The sequence below is a fragment of the Peromyscus californicus genome, unplaced genomic scaffold (assembly GCF_007827085.1).
Source record: "Peromyscus californicus insignis strain IS unplaced genomic scaffold, ASM782708v3 Scaffold_5__1_contigs__length_169319896, whole genome shotgun sequence".
NCBI classification, from domain to species: Eukaryota; Metazoa; Chordata; class Mammalia; order Rodentia; family Cricetidae; genus Peromyscus; species Peromyscus californicus.
Window position 1 is genome coordinate 45,277,687 of NW_026294573.1, and position 13,129 is coordinate 45,290,815.

The window sequence follows — 13,129 nt, forward strand, 5'->3', positions numbered from 1 at the left end:
GCATATTTCTAAATACAAAATAACTTCATGCCAGGGCAATAAAGTCTTAGAGCAAGAAAGAAGAGACTTCTTATTTTCTTTTAGAATTCCTCTTAAGTTTAGCTAATTATTTTTAAGCATTGAGCATTTATTATGAAGATCCTATCAATACCTACTGAAACCACACAGCAAGTTACATGGCAGAGAACTTACAGAGAGAGATCCTCAGCTTCCTGTCTTACAACACTGACTCGACTTTTCTTTGGCAATACAGGGGAGTTTTGATCAGACACCCTTTGATAGAAGAGCATGTAGGCATTCCAGTATCTTCGACGTACATCAGTGTATGGGTTTGCTATTTTGCAAGACATTAAGAGAGAAGTCTTGGTAAATAACATGTAAATAGTATGATTATAATAAAGGAACTACAAATTCAACAAATTATTTAGTAAATTTGCAGAGAGCAAAGTGTAAGTAAAACATGGGTGTGTTATAGTTATAGTGTTGCCTAGAAGGCAAGCTAAGGTACTTTCCTTGGGGCGTGAGGATGGAGGGAAGGCATCTTTAACACACTGCATAAAAAATAATGTTTGGGTCGGGCAGCAGTGGCACACGCCTTTAATCCCAGCACTCGGGAGGCAGAGCCAGGTGGATCTCTGTGAGTTTGAGGCCAGCCTGGTCTACAGAGCGAGATCCAGGTCAAGCACTAAAACTACACAGAGAAACCCTGTCTTGAAAAAACAAAACAAACAAACAAATAAACAAAAACATTTGGAAAGCACAGGTGCTAGAACCGTCTTCTGTAAGTAATTATACCTCTGTGTATGTCAAACAGAAATAGACAATTTTAGTGGCCAACTAGTTCTAGTTGAAATTCCTTATTCATTAGTTTTCCCTAATGTTATTTCATTCACTTGATTTATTAATTCCCATTATTTTTAGACATTTTTTTCCCTCCAAGAGCTTGAGTATATCACATTGGCTATCAAAAAAGCTGTCCAGCCGGGCAGTGGTGGCGCATGCCTTTGATCCCAGTGGGTCGGGGGAAGGGCAGAGTCAGGTGGATCTCTGTGAGTTCAAGGCTAGCCTGGTCTACAGAGTGAGATACAGGACAGGCACCAAAACTACACAGAGAAACCCTGCCTTGAAACAACAACAACAACAACAACAACAAAAAGTTGTCCAATGCAGAGTGGTCAGCCTTGAAACCATATACACAGCACCAATAAAAACAAACTCAGCAGGTTGTATTGATATATATTTGCACTCAAACATATACATACACACACATATATAACAATCCTAAAGAAAAAGAGGTTATCAGCTTGAGTGTGGAGGTGCATGGGAGGGGTTGGAGGGAGGAGAGGGAAGGGGAAATATAATGCAATTCTATTTAGGAAAAAAATTAAAAAACTAAAAGGTAGCAAAATAGTTGTGGCTCTATAGCTGTTAGAATACAAAGGAAAAGAACAGAATCTGTTGTTTTTATATAAGGAATATAGCTTTTAACTTGATAGAAAGCTATGTATTAAAAAATAAAATGAATGGAAAATATCTACTTATAAATACTTACTTTGATCATAAACTTTCGGTCTATATTCTCCTCCAAAGCATTCATACTCCAGGGTCTCATCATTTAGGTCAAATTCTTCTATAACGGTGTCATTAAATTTATACCACTTTCCTTTTCCACACCCCCTAGGACCAGAGATCAGATAAACACTATAAGATTTAAAGACAATTATCTTCATCCCCTGCATTTATCAATATGTATTGTGTATAGATAAAGCAGATGATGGCTAATTAAAAGCATCCAGGAAAAATGTAGCAACAGAGGTGTAGTGATTTCAGTTTCTAAAACTTTTCAAATCAAAGGAGTAAAAATAGTTATCCTAAGTTTAAAAAATTGGAAATGCAGAACAAAGGGTAATATGAATTCCTACAGCTGGGCATCATGATACCTGCCTATAATCCCAGCACTTGGGAGGCAGAAGCAGGACTGAGGAGAGGCCAGCCTAGGCTATAAACCCTGCCTTCCCCACTACCCTCCCCAGAAGTCCTCCAGTAGTGGATGGATGGCAGAGTCAGCAGGGAAAGCAGAGATCACACGAGGCCTCCTGGAAGAGACCTTACCGCCTGTCCTTAATGAAGGAATAGTAATGGCCTGCATGTGCCTGCCCACTGTGTACAATGACACCAACAAGCTCGTAGTTTTCTGTGAGGGCAACTTTTTTCCGTGGGGATCCTCCACCTCCTTGATCCATATTTCTCCCATTTTCACCAACTTCAGAAGACGAATCCTGGCGAGCCATTCCCGAGACTGTGTAAGGCTCCATATTGAGCATCCAGGGGAACTATGTAAGAGTAAAAAGAACACATCAATGTTAAGTGGGAACATACTTGGCAGTACCTAGTAAAGTCAGACAAAGTTAGAGTCGTGTTCTCCGAAACGAGGGCTGACTCCTGCCCCATTCACACATGGCGTCTCTGACAGGCCTGTGTGTCACAGAAGCATTTCATTTCACAGCCACGGTTAGGGTGCCTTCAGAAACAAAAGCACCATGTGTAGGTCTGCCTGTCCTGTGAGCGGCAGCTTTTCAAACAAGGGCTGCAGACTCTTCATGCTGCTTTTCTGGGACAGACAGGATGTAGAAAAGAAGGAAAGGAAAGGGGGAAGGGGGGTCATGGTTAAGAGAAATTTCAGGAAGAGAAAGAAGTTACCCGTATTTGTTCATCGTATTTAATGGATCGTCCACTCTCCCAGTCAAAGCCAAATCTCATCAGGTGAATTACCAACACACTTGGTAAAGACTTAATGCATGTTCTTTTCACTGTTATTCTCTAAGAAAAAGCAAAAACCAATTAACTCCCTGGAGAAAATCAAAGTAATGAATATAAAAGCTCTTGGTACCCACATAAAACAAATAATAGCACAGTCTACTGGAAGCAGCAACCAGAGCTTAATAATGACCTGTATGCAGTAACAAGTAACACTAATATTGTTTCTTGTAGAGGGCAAATGTGATACCTTTTCTTTACACTTCTCACAGTAGTATGCATTACTTCCTTCTAAAACTTCACCTCTAACAAACTGGTCCAAAGAGATTTCCAGGCTTTGGCAAGAAGTAACTCCTAGATTGAGAGCCATGAAAGCTTCCTCACGCTCGTATCTGGTTGGGAAAAGACAGAACCCATGAATGGAGAACCAATGTGATCGTCATAGTACCTGAACTTGGACACCCTCCTCAACAGCCAGGGGAATTAGACAAGCCTCAGCATTGTAAAAGCACACTGACCAAAACATGATTTTCAACGAATACTTTAAGGCTACAGAGTAATTATGGAATATAATTCATTGAACATTTATAGATCCAGTAAGAAATCAATCTACAAGTCAGCAATAAGTTAACATTTATAACTTTCTAAAATATCATTTAAAGATATTTTCCCCCATGGTGCTGACATCAAAACCAGACAAATGCTGTACCCCTGAGCTACACCCCTATTCCTAACAGTCACTGTTTAATGTAGCAGTGACATCTTCACTAACCTGTGAGGACAATCTTTACAGATCTTCTGATCAGAATAGATGCCCTGGAAAGTATTCTTAAAAATTTGTTCTCGTCCCATTTTCTGTCAGAAAAAAATTTAAAGTTTTAACTGATACCCCTAGAATGTACAGGTTGGTTCACATAACATTTTATTTAAAGATTTCAATTTAGCCATCAAAATATAAAGAGTAATATTGGTACTTTCAGTTAGAAACTAGAGGAAGGCTAATAAGCTATCATTAGCCCCAGTGTCAGAGTATACAAACAGTCAGAAGAGGAGGAAGAGAGAAGAGTCCAGGAGAGCTGGTCATGGGAGTCTTCCATTTATGAGTCTGGATTTTCTTTCTGTGCTTTAAGTTGCAAGGCAGCAGCAACTCTGACAATTTTTGCTTTTTTCTCAAGGACAGATACTATTTATCTATACGTTATTTTAAATAGATGAAGTGTAATAATTGTGTTTATTGATAAGATGTACTGTGGTACCTCTGGGCAAGTCTGTTACATGTTTTATTGGGAACGGCAGAAAGCTTTGAATGTAAGAATCACCACAAATAATAGTCTATCTAGTCTTTTTGTCCTTTTGCTAGAGAAGTCTCCCAGTCCCCAACTGACTCCAGGGGACCATCAATTCATTGGGCACTCTGCAGCCAGACTATACCTCCAGGGACATTGCAAAAATACACAAGCATGAATGATCATTTACTCTGTAGTATAGATTAGGAACTACACTGCTCTATCAGCTTAGATGAATAAAAAATACTTCTCCAATAATATGTATGCATTAATTTTAAATGCTCAAAGTATGAACTGCAGCTGTGATACTCAAGATGACTACTTCCTGGTTTGTGAGTTTTAGCCACTATAAACCTTCAGGCACCGTTCCTATACTGTAACTAGCTGAAGGAATCAGAGGGCAATGGAGATTGTCATTACCTTGAGATACTCATCCATCTGATCGATAAGACTAGTGAAGAACTCATATGCATCCTGCTGCTCCCTCACATAGAGCTCCTTGTTCCACATCTTGAAGATCTGTGTAGCAAGAATTGAATAGGTCTTTAAAGGGAAAGCAGCATGCTCTCAACATAACACACAGGATCACATAAATGCTTCTGAAAAACGAGTCCAATATTAGGATCAGGATGTTTTTACTAGAGTGAGACAGGCTTGTATTCTGCTATCTGTGCATTTTCTTGGTCCTTCATATCACAGCAAGTTTCTGAAAGCAGACGTGGGTTCAGGGTGAGCCCCTGGACTACACAACAGCAAGGGTCTCTCTTACAAGGGACCTCTGCTCTGTGAGGCAAAGTACAGCAGCATCCTTTATTTGGAGGCACTAGCGATACCGGCACAGGTTCAGAGAGAGATGATCTGAATCATCATTTTTAGACGCATTTTCATTATTATTTTAAATTATGTGTCATGTATCAATGTCTCTGTCAGATCCCCTCCCCTCCCCCCCGCAGCTAGAGGTGACAGGTGGTTGTGAGCTGCCTGGTGTGGGTGCTGGGAACAAACCTGCGTTTCTGCAAAAGCAGTGTAACTGCTGAGCCACCTCTTTAGCCCCTTTAAACAGTATTTTAAAGAGCTAAAATAAGAATCATAAGGAACAGTCAAAACAGATAAGCAGGTCCCCAGGAATTACGAATGACTGTTCTTTTTTTTTTTTTTTTGGTTTTTCGAGACAGGGTTTCTCTGTGTAGCTTTGCGCCTTTCCTGGTACTCGCTTTGGAGACCAGGCTGGCCTCGAACTCACAGAGATCCGCCTGCCTCTGCCTCCCGAGTGCTGGGATTAAAGGCGTGCGCCACCACCGCCCGGCACGAATGACTGTTCTTAATGTCCTAATTATTTGAAAATAACAATTTGTTGGACATTCAAATCTTTGATGGGCTGTTAGTGATGACAGAAAACCATTATCACTAGAGAAGAAAGGGGAGCCAAACTCTAATTATTATCCAACCTCACATCTACAGTTACTATAAATACCTTCCAGAAGTTCTCAGGCACATAATACTGCAGCTTGCTTTCCATCAAATGTCCAAAGAGGGACTGTACTTGGTAAAATACACTGTCATCTGGATTGTCTGTATCATCATCCACTGAAAGAAGTGACTATGAAGAAAAGCATTATTAAGTGAGACACTTTTAAGTGCTTCACACTAACCCCACACATGCACACATGAGTACCCACGCTGGTGTTTAAGTATGCTAAGGAGTGTCTGATGTGGAGACAGCACTGTACAGATATTTAGATATTAGTTTGTCATTTCCTACTTTCTGTGATTAAGGATACAGTATCTCTTTAAGTTCCATTTTATTAGGAAAAACTGGAGCTGATGAGGATTTTTAGACACAAATGCTACACGATAATTATAGAATATTCTCAAAATACTGCCTGTTACCCCACAAGTTGTGACTATGTTAAGAAGCACTGAAAATAGTCACATATTCTAAAATATCAAGTGCAACTTTATAGAAGGGTTGAGACTTCTTTATGTACAAAAATTACATTTGTTCAAATAACCAATTAAAATAACATTTTTACAAAAATGTATGACTGTAACGTTTTCACCAATTCCAGAAGCTAATGAATTTTTAACCACAGCTACAAACCCAAGAAACAATAACAAAGCACGGGACAATGTGCAGACAATCCACACATTCTCTGATGACAACCAGGACAGGGGAAGGAGGTCACCTCAGGGAGTCCGGGCTGCATGTACAGTTGCTGGAAGACTGCGTTCATGTAACAAGTGGCACCACCGTTCCTCAGCCCCACAAACCCTGAACTGGATCTGCTGTCCACTGGGGGCAGGTACTGGAAAGAAAGGGACACAACAGTGGGGAGGAGAATGAGTGCTCTACCACAGCACACTTCCACAACAGCCACTTCGAATGACTGGGAAGAGAAACAACAGACTCAGGTTTATCCATCCATCAGGGAGGAAACTGAACCAACAGAACCTGCGTTCCTCAAGTACCTGTGTTAGGTGCTGCTGTGATGACAAAATGCAATGGTCTTAAGGTTTCTTTTCTGGTCATAAAATATGTGGCACAAAGCAGGGATTAGCTCATCTATGTCGACCTGCATTCATTCACTTATCATTCAACAAGTGTTTATTAAGGACCTAGTATGTGCCGGGCACTGTGCCAGAGATTAAGTGAGAACAGAAATGCTCATGGGCCCTGCTCTCCAAGAGCTTACAATCTAGCTGTGTAAGCTTTATGGCATTAATCAAGCAGATACATTAGACGCCGCCTACAAACAACGGATGCCGTTTTCTGAATAAAGGAACAATGTTCTAGGAAGTATTTATCATGAGGAACTCTGGAGTCAAGGAAGGCTTGTGTCCTTTTTACACAAGGCAATGTTCTTCTCTATTCAACTTTTTCTAGTAAGCATACAATTCAAACGACAGAAAAGCACGGCATCACGTTACTTATAAATGTTATCAAGTAATGCAGATCCTAACACAGTGCTTTTCTGGATAGAAATAATCCAGATAAGGCATCTTGGCTAATGTTCAACACAGCACCTCTCCAAGTGGGAAAGGACAGTACAGTGGAAACGTGAGTACCCCAGGAGCTTGGCTCTCTTACCACACCCACACACCAGTGTCTGTATCCATGTAATAAGCAAACAGCTGACAAAAACAGGTAGGTATTTTGGACCTCAAAGCATTACTGGATCTCACACGCTTCTCATTAACATCAGAAGTGACTGACAGCAGGGTGCTTTCTAGGAGCTAACACGCACTTACATTTGTAGTGCAAAGCACAGATTTTTTTTAAGTTATGAAAAAAATGTTCAAATGCTAAAAAGTTAAGTATTTATCTACGAATGCTTTATTCCTTGTGCTGGTATCACCCCTGATTTGAGGCTAAAGCATATCACAAAATAAGCATTACAAACTAAAGCATGAGAAGTGAGCTTTTCCCCAATTCAGAGCTCACATAGACTTCTACTACTTCACTGGTGTTATTTCCTCTCTAGGACAACTGTCCCCACTGTTCTAACTTGTGTATTCAGGGATACTCAACTCACACATCTGAAGAGTGAGTCTGACTTTGCATTATGGAAGAGGAGAAAGCAAACCCAGCTTTGACAGTGTCTTCCGGTGCACCTGCAACTTGTCTGCTTTCTGCACATCCTCCTCTACAGGAAGAGGCCCCCAGCTTCCCTCACATTCTTCTCCTTGTTGGAATGAAACGAACGGCTTCCTTCTTGCTTCAGTGAGCGCCACTAGTCTTTAAGGCTCTATTTCAAGTTTCATCTTCTCTAGAAGCATTTGATTTTGGTTTGTTTTTTTCGAGAGGGTTTCTCTGTGTAGTTTTGGAGCCTGTCCTGGGTCTCATGCTGTAGACCAGGCTGGCCTTGAATCCTCCTGACTCTGCTTCCCCAGTGCTGGGATTAAAGGCGCAGCTGCTGCTGCCAGGCTCTCTAGAAACATTTTAAGATAGCCGATGAAGTGCTACTCTGTGTCAGCAGATCTCAGTGCTGACACAATCTGCTGGAGGACCAGTCGCTTCCACTGCACATGCTCTGGCCTGCCTGACAGCTGGGGGAGTCAGCAGGGCACTCAGGCACACCTCCAACCTACGTATCTCAGTGCTGAAACAATCTGCTGGCGGGCCTGTGGCTTCCACTGCACATGCTCTGGCCTGCCTGACAGCTGGGGGAGTGCGTTCATTTTTCAACTTCCAAAGTCTAAAACCTTCCTCAACATGTGATAAACTCTATGAATTTTATTCAATCTATCTGGCTTTGTAATTCAAGTGCCTGGCACTATGCCACCATAAATTTACTCAGAAAACAAAAATAAAAAATTCAAATAACAAAAATGGTTGGAATACTACTTTTTAGTTGAGGTTAACTATTGGTCAGTTTAAAAATGGCTCAACTCTAACTGAAAGGTATTTCATAATAATATAATGATGAAATTTGATAAAAATTTAGTTGATTTTAGTATGTAAATATGCCATGCAAAAAAAAAAAAGATTGACTTGGTTGTGGTTAGGATAATACAAATTCAGTCTTAAACATATATATTTAGGGGCTAGAGAAATGTCTCAGTGGGTAAAGGCACTTGCTGTAAAGTCTGAAAACCTGAGTTTAATCCCCAGGTCCCACATGGTGGTAGATGGTGGGAACCAACTCCTGCAACTTATCCTACCCTCCATACATGCTCCTTGTCATGCACATACCTGCCAAAAAAGTAAATATAAGTTATATGTTTAGGAGACCATTCTAAAAAAAGTTAAATGAAGGCTGGGGCAATGGTTTAGTAGGTAAAGTGAAGTGAAGACTGAGTTTGGGTCCCCAGAGCAAGCTGGCTAACTAGTCTAATCAGCTCGGGATGCAAGTGATGCTTTACTTCAGCAGAACAAGCAGACAATAACAGAAAACACCAAGATCAACCTCTAGCCTCCACTTACAGGAATGTATACGAGGAAGCGTGTCTTTAGTCTAAAAACTTACGTCAAACTCTTTGGTGAGAGCAGGGTCAGGCTGATGATGCATTGAAAGTAGTTCTTTTGCAATAATCTGAAGATTTGAAGGTGAGCTGTCAGCTAACATCACAAGAACCTCATAGGCCGCCAATCGGCTATTTACTGTACTACACCTAAGAACAAAGCACAAGCCATAAAAATTAACATCCGAGATCAAAATGCAAGCAAAACAACCCCTTAAACAGTTAAGTTAGGCCTATGCCAGAAATCTAGTCATCTATGTGTCCTAAATAAGGCAGCAGGAAGTTGTTTTAGAGCTATTATCTTCTTAGCCTGATAATAATCAGCAAAATTCTCTCAAATAAGAAAATGGAAGCTATGAAAATAAGAATAGATGCCCATAAACATTTCCAACATGCCCATGGTCAACAATTCCCAATGACACTACTCAGCTTTCTACTTCCGTTACAGAAAATGGAGACAGAAACAGTTTGTCAAATCAATTTATGAAAGTGACAAGCAGGAAAGCAGACCTCCTCCGTTGCTTGCCTTTCAACCTGGGCAGTAATTCTGAACTATAATCAACACCAACACCACATCACTGAAGCGATCACAGATTAGAATGGATACACAGAAAAGAGGACATCCAACCTTTGCCTGGGACCACTTAGAAAAGTGCAGGAGGGGATTCTGGGACTCTGGGGTTAGTACTGCACCTGACACCAAGGACAAGGGCTACAGAGCTGGCACTGTCCTTTAATTCTTGTCTAGATGCATGGATTGAAAAGGATGGGCAAGAAATGAATAGGGAGGCACCACACACACACACACACACACACACACACACACACACACACACGCAGGTAAAAGCAGTTGTTTTGTTACTGTTACAAAAGAACACATTTACTTTCAGAAAGAGTTTTCATGTATTTTTTGCTTCAAGGTTTTGGTGGAAAGGTCACTGTAATGAATGAACAAGTTCAGTACACTGGGGGAGGCTGAAACATGTCTGCTTTTCAATCCAGGCATTATACACCATTTTATTACATTTAATAAAAAAAGAAGGATTCACCAATATAACTGTTCATTAAAACTGTTAGATATTGTTTCATGTTTACTGAAAAACAAAATACTAATAATTTCTGGGGCTTTAATTAGAGTCCCAAGGACCTAGTGCTAAATATTCCAAGACACAGCAGACAGAAATGCGGATGGAAGCCACAGCCCTAAGGACAGTCCCAGAGCTCTACTAGTTCCCGCCCCCTGCCTTCTGGCCATTCTGCTAATACGGAGCTCTCTAGCTACAAGTGTTCTTCTGACAAGAGACGGAACAACACGGGAAACCTCACCCGGCCGGACACGGACAGGATTGACAGATTGATAGCTCTTTCTCAATTCCGTGGTGACCCTTGATGGGACTCTACAGAGTGCTTACCATACCTTGCCTGTACCAGCCATCTCTAACATTAAGAGCCTCTTCAGGGTTAGTTAGGTAACTCTGCTCTTTAGAAAATTAAGTTCAGCTCGGAGCAAGCTAAGTGGCAGCTTATTGCTGCCTTTTCTATGGACAAAAGTCTAAATATCATTTGAGCAGGGTCAACAAAACACATGGATATTTCACATTTATATCCCCAAGGATTAATATAAAACCTTGATTCCAAAATCACAACTGTAATAAATTACTAGCAGTTGCAGATATGAGAACATAGTATGACCCATCAAACAACAAGGCTCTAGACCTTTCTTCTAAAAAATCCTGAAGCCCATACTTGGAGTCTGTTTACTTAGTGTTCAGACTTGAACTCAAGATCCCCCACATGGCTAAATGTGTGCTTGACCACTGAGCTACACTCCACCCCCCGCCCCCATGCAGAATTCCTGCCACCTTTGTTTCGCTTGGCATTTGTCACTCAGATCAGCACACAGTTATTTCCTATCCCACCTTGAGGACGAGAACTTACCAGCACACTTCTCTGTGCTCACTGTGGGCCAGGCACACTTTATACACAGCTCATTTACATGCATTTGTTTAAGGGGTAGGAAACACAGGACACACGAACTCACACAATGGAAGACAAACTCCAAGTTAAGAACATCTCGGACTACAGTTGTGAATTAAGAGATTTTACCAAAACTGAACACAACGTGCACTTTCCATACTTTGGATGAAAGTCCTGTTGACTGATGGCGGCACTGCCAGCTGGAGAATGACTATTTAAAATAATTCTAGAAGCTCGGAAAAGGAAGTCATCTAACAACGGTTTAATGAGTGACGAACCTGGAACAGAGCAGAACACCACGTTGAAGACAACACAGATTTTAATTCAAAGATCCTGTAGCACTTTCTTATCAGAGTAGCAGAAGCACTGAGGCCACCCAACACCAATGCATCCAGTTTAAGTTTAAGCTTACGTTTCTGAGTGCTTACTCTGTGGCACAGATCTGTGTAATGGTGGGACCGGTAACAAAGTAAAAAGTAGTCAGGTGACATGCCTTCCTGTAGGAGTCTATGACAATGAAAGGAGTCAAGCTTTCACCTCGGAAACACAAGTGCCAAGACCGCCACAAGCAGAAAGGTTTGAGTGAGCAGTTCTTAGCTCTAGGCATCAGGAAGTCCTTCACACAAGGGCTAATGAGACTTTTAAGACTGTCTCCTTCAAACAAAATGGTACTCCTTCTTCCTAGTTAAGAAGCACTCTTTTCTATGTATCTTCAATCTCCAAAAAGATTCTATGGAGTCTAGTTGGTGCTGTAGTTGTGGAAGTTATATTCCAGTTTGTTTTCTGAATATAATTTATAGCATTTGGATATATATTTTCAAATTATAACTGTACTTCAGGGGAAATCTTAACATTTTCCCCAACACTGAGGAGGTAATGGCTGGGGAGTACCTCCTCAGATAAGAATCATCCTTATAAGAATGAAGATATATTATAAAATATGTAATAGCAAAAGAGATACACCTACTCTGATTTATAACTTTTACTTGATATTAAAAGTTATGTGACATGACTATTTTGAACAATGTAAAATTCTCAGTGTGGTTTAATGATACAGGTAGAAGACACCCTATGGTTTGCCAGTCACTAAAACTGCAGACAATTCCTTACTCCTAAAAGGTCAATTTTCATGGAACATTCAGCAGTTATCATATTGTCCCAATTACACACAACACTGGCAGTAACTGAGAACGAAGGTACTCTCTCCCCACAATACAATGAAGCAACAATTACCAAGCATTTCCTTTTCTGCCCCACAGAGTGAAAGCAGGGTCTTGATGAGTCGCAAGTGTCCTGCCAGTAAGATGTTGTCTGCCTCACTGGTCTCACATTCCGCTGTTCGGTTAGGTTCAAAGTTATCCAGCCATGTAATCTCATCTTCAAGCATGGTGGCTGGGCTGATTCGTAACTGCTCCATTTCTGAAGCTGAGAAGAGGGTAAAAGTGAGGAGGTGGAAAGCTATTACAAAGGAAAACTTTTATTCATGGACTCAAAGTCCTGAAGAAAGACGTGAAGTCAAGTCCTAATCTTCCATTTCACGGAACTCACAAACCTTGTCATTAATAATCTTCTGGTGCAGATACTATCAAGGCTGTGTTCTGCATAAACTAAACACTTGATTGCATCCTCTGTGCGGACCACCATGCTACACATTATGAAACAATGGAGATAATCACTGCTCTAACAAAGCACCTGGTTTAGGAAACAAGACTTCCTCAGAAAAGGAAGGAATGGCCAGTAATTAGGACTAAGGCTCTCCATAGTGCTTCCTAAACCAAAGAGGCAGATCTACGAAAGAGAAAGATCAAGCATTATAATCCTACATCTCTAAACCATGAACAAAACTCCAAGGAATAATTTTGTTTTTGTAGCAAATCTCTCTTTTACCCTGCCAAACAAGGACTGACAACCAAATTCTGCACTGGAAGCATGGCTGAAAAGTACCTATTAGGTTAGGTAGTTTTATGGACATGGTCCCATTCTCTACATATAAACAACTTAATGAGTCATGACACACAGTCAAGCTATGCTTCTCCAGTCTCCAACAAATCAATCTCATCACACTGCTTAGAGACCGAGTTCTGATCTGAAAGCCACGAAAGCACCTGCTTGCAGAGCTGTTGCTGAGGAGCATCAGTCACCAGATA

At 40.9% G+C, this 13,129-nt stretch overlaps 1 protein-coding gene across 3 annotated transcripts in view; it reads right to left on the reverse strand.

Moving 5' to 3' along the window:
* The window catches only part of Usp24 (ubiquitin specific peptidase 24), a 141,866-nt gene that overhangs the window by 28,066 nt on the left and 100,671 nt on the right, over window positions 1–13,129 (reverse strand). For all 3 annotated transcript variants that reach the window (XM_052718723.1, XM_052718724.1, XM_052718722.1), the window contains 12 exons: window positions 12,216–12,407; window positions 11,143–11,260; window positions 9,011–9,155; window positions 6,230–6,349; window positions 5,518–5,643; window positions 4,464–4,562; window positions 3,530–3,612; window positions 3,008–3,149; window positions 2,701–2,820; window positions 2,113–2,333; window positions 1,553–1,677; window positions 193–334 (listed from right to left, as the gene is read on the reverse strand). In XM_052718723.1, coding sequence (XP_052574683.1) covers window positions 193–334; window positions 1,553–1,677; window positions 2,113–2,333; window positions 2,701–2,820; window positions 3,008–3,149; window positions 3,530–3,612; window positions 4,464–4,562; window positions 5,518–5,643; window positions 6,230–6,349; window positions 9,011–9,155; window positions 11,143–11,260; window positions 12,216–12,407 — 1,633 coding nt within the window. The remainder of the gene's footprint in view (window positions 1–192; window positions 335–1,552; window positions 1,678–2,112; window positions 2,334–2,700; window positions 2,821–3,007; window positions 3,150–3,529; window positions 3,613–4,463; window positions 4,563–5,517; window positions 5,644–6,229; window positions 6,350–9,010; window positions 9,156–11,142; window positions 11,261–12,215; window positions 12,408–13,129) is intronic.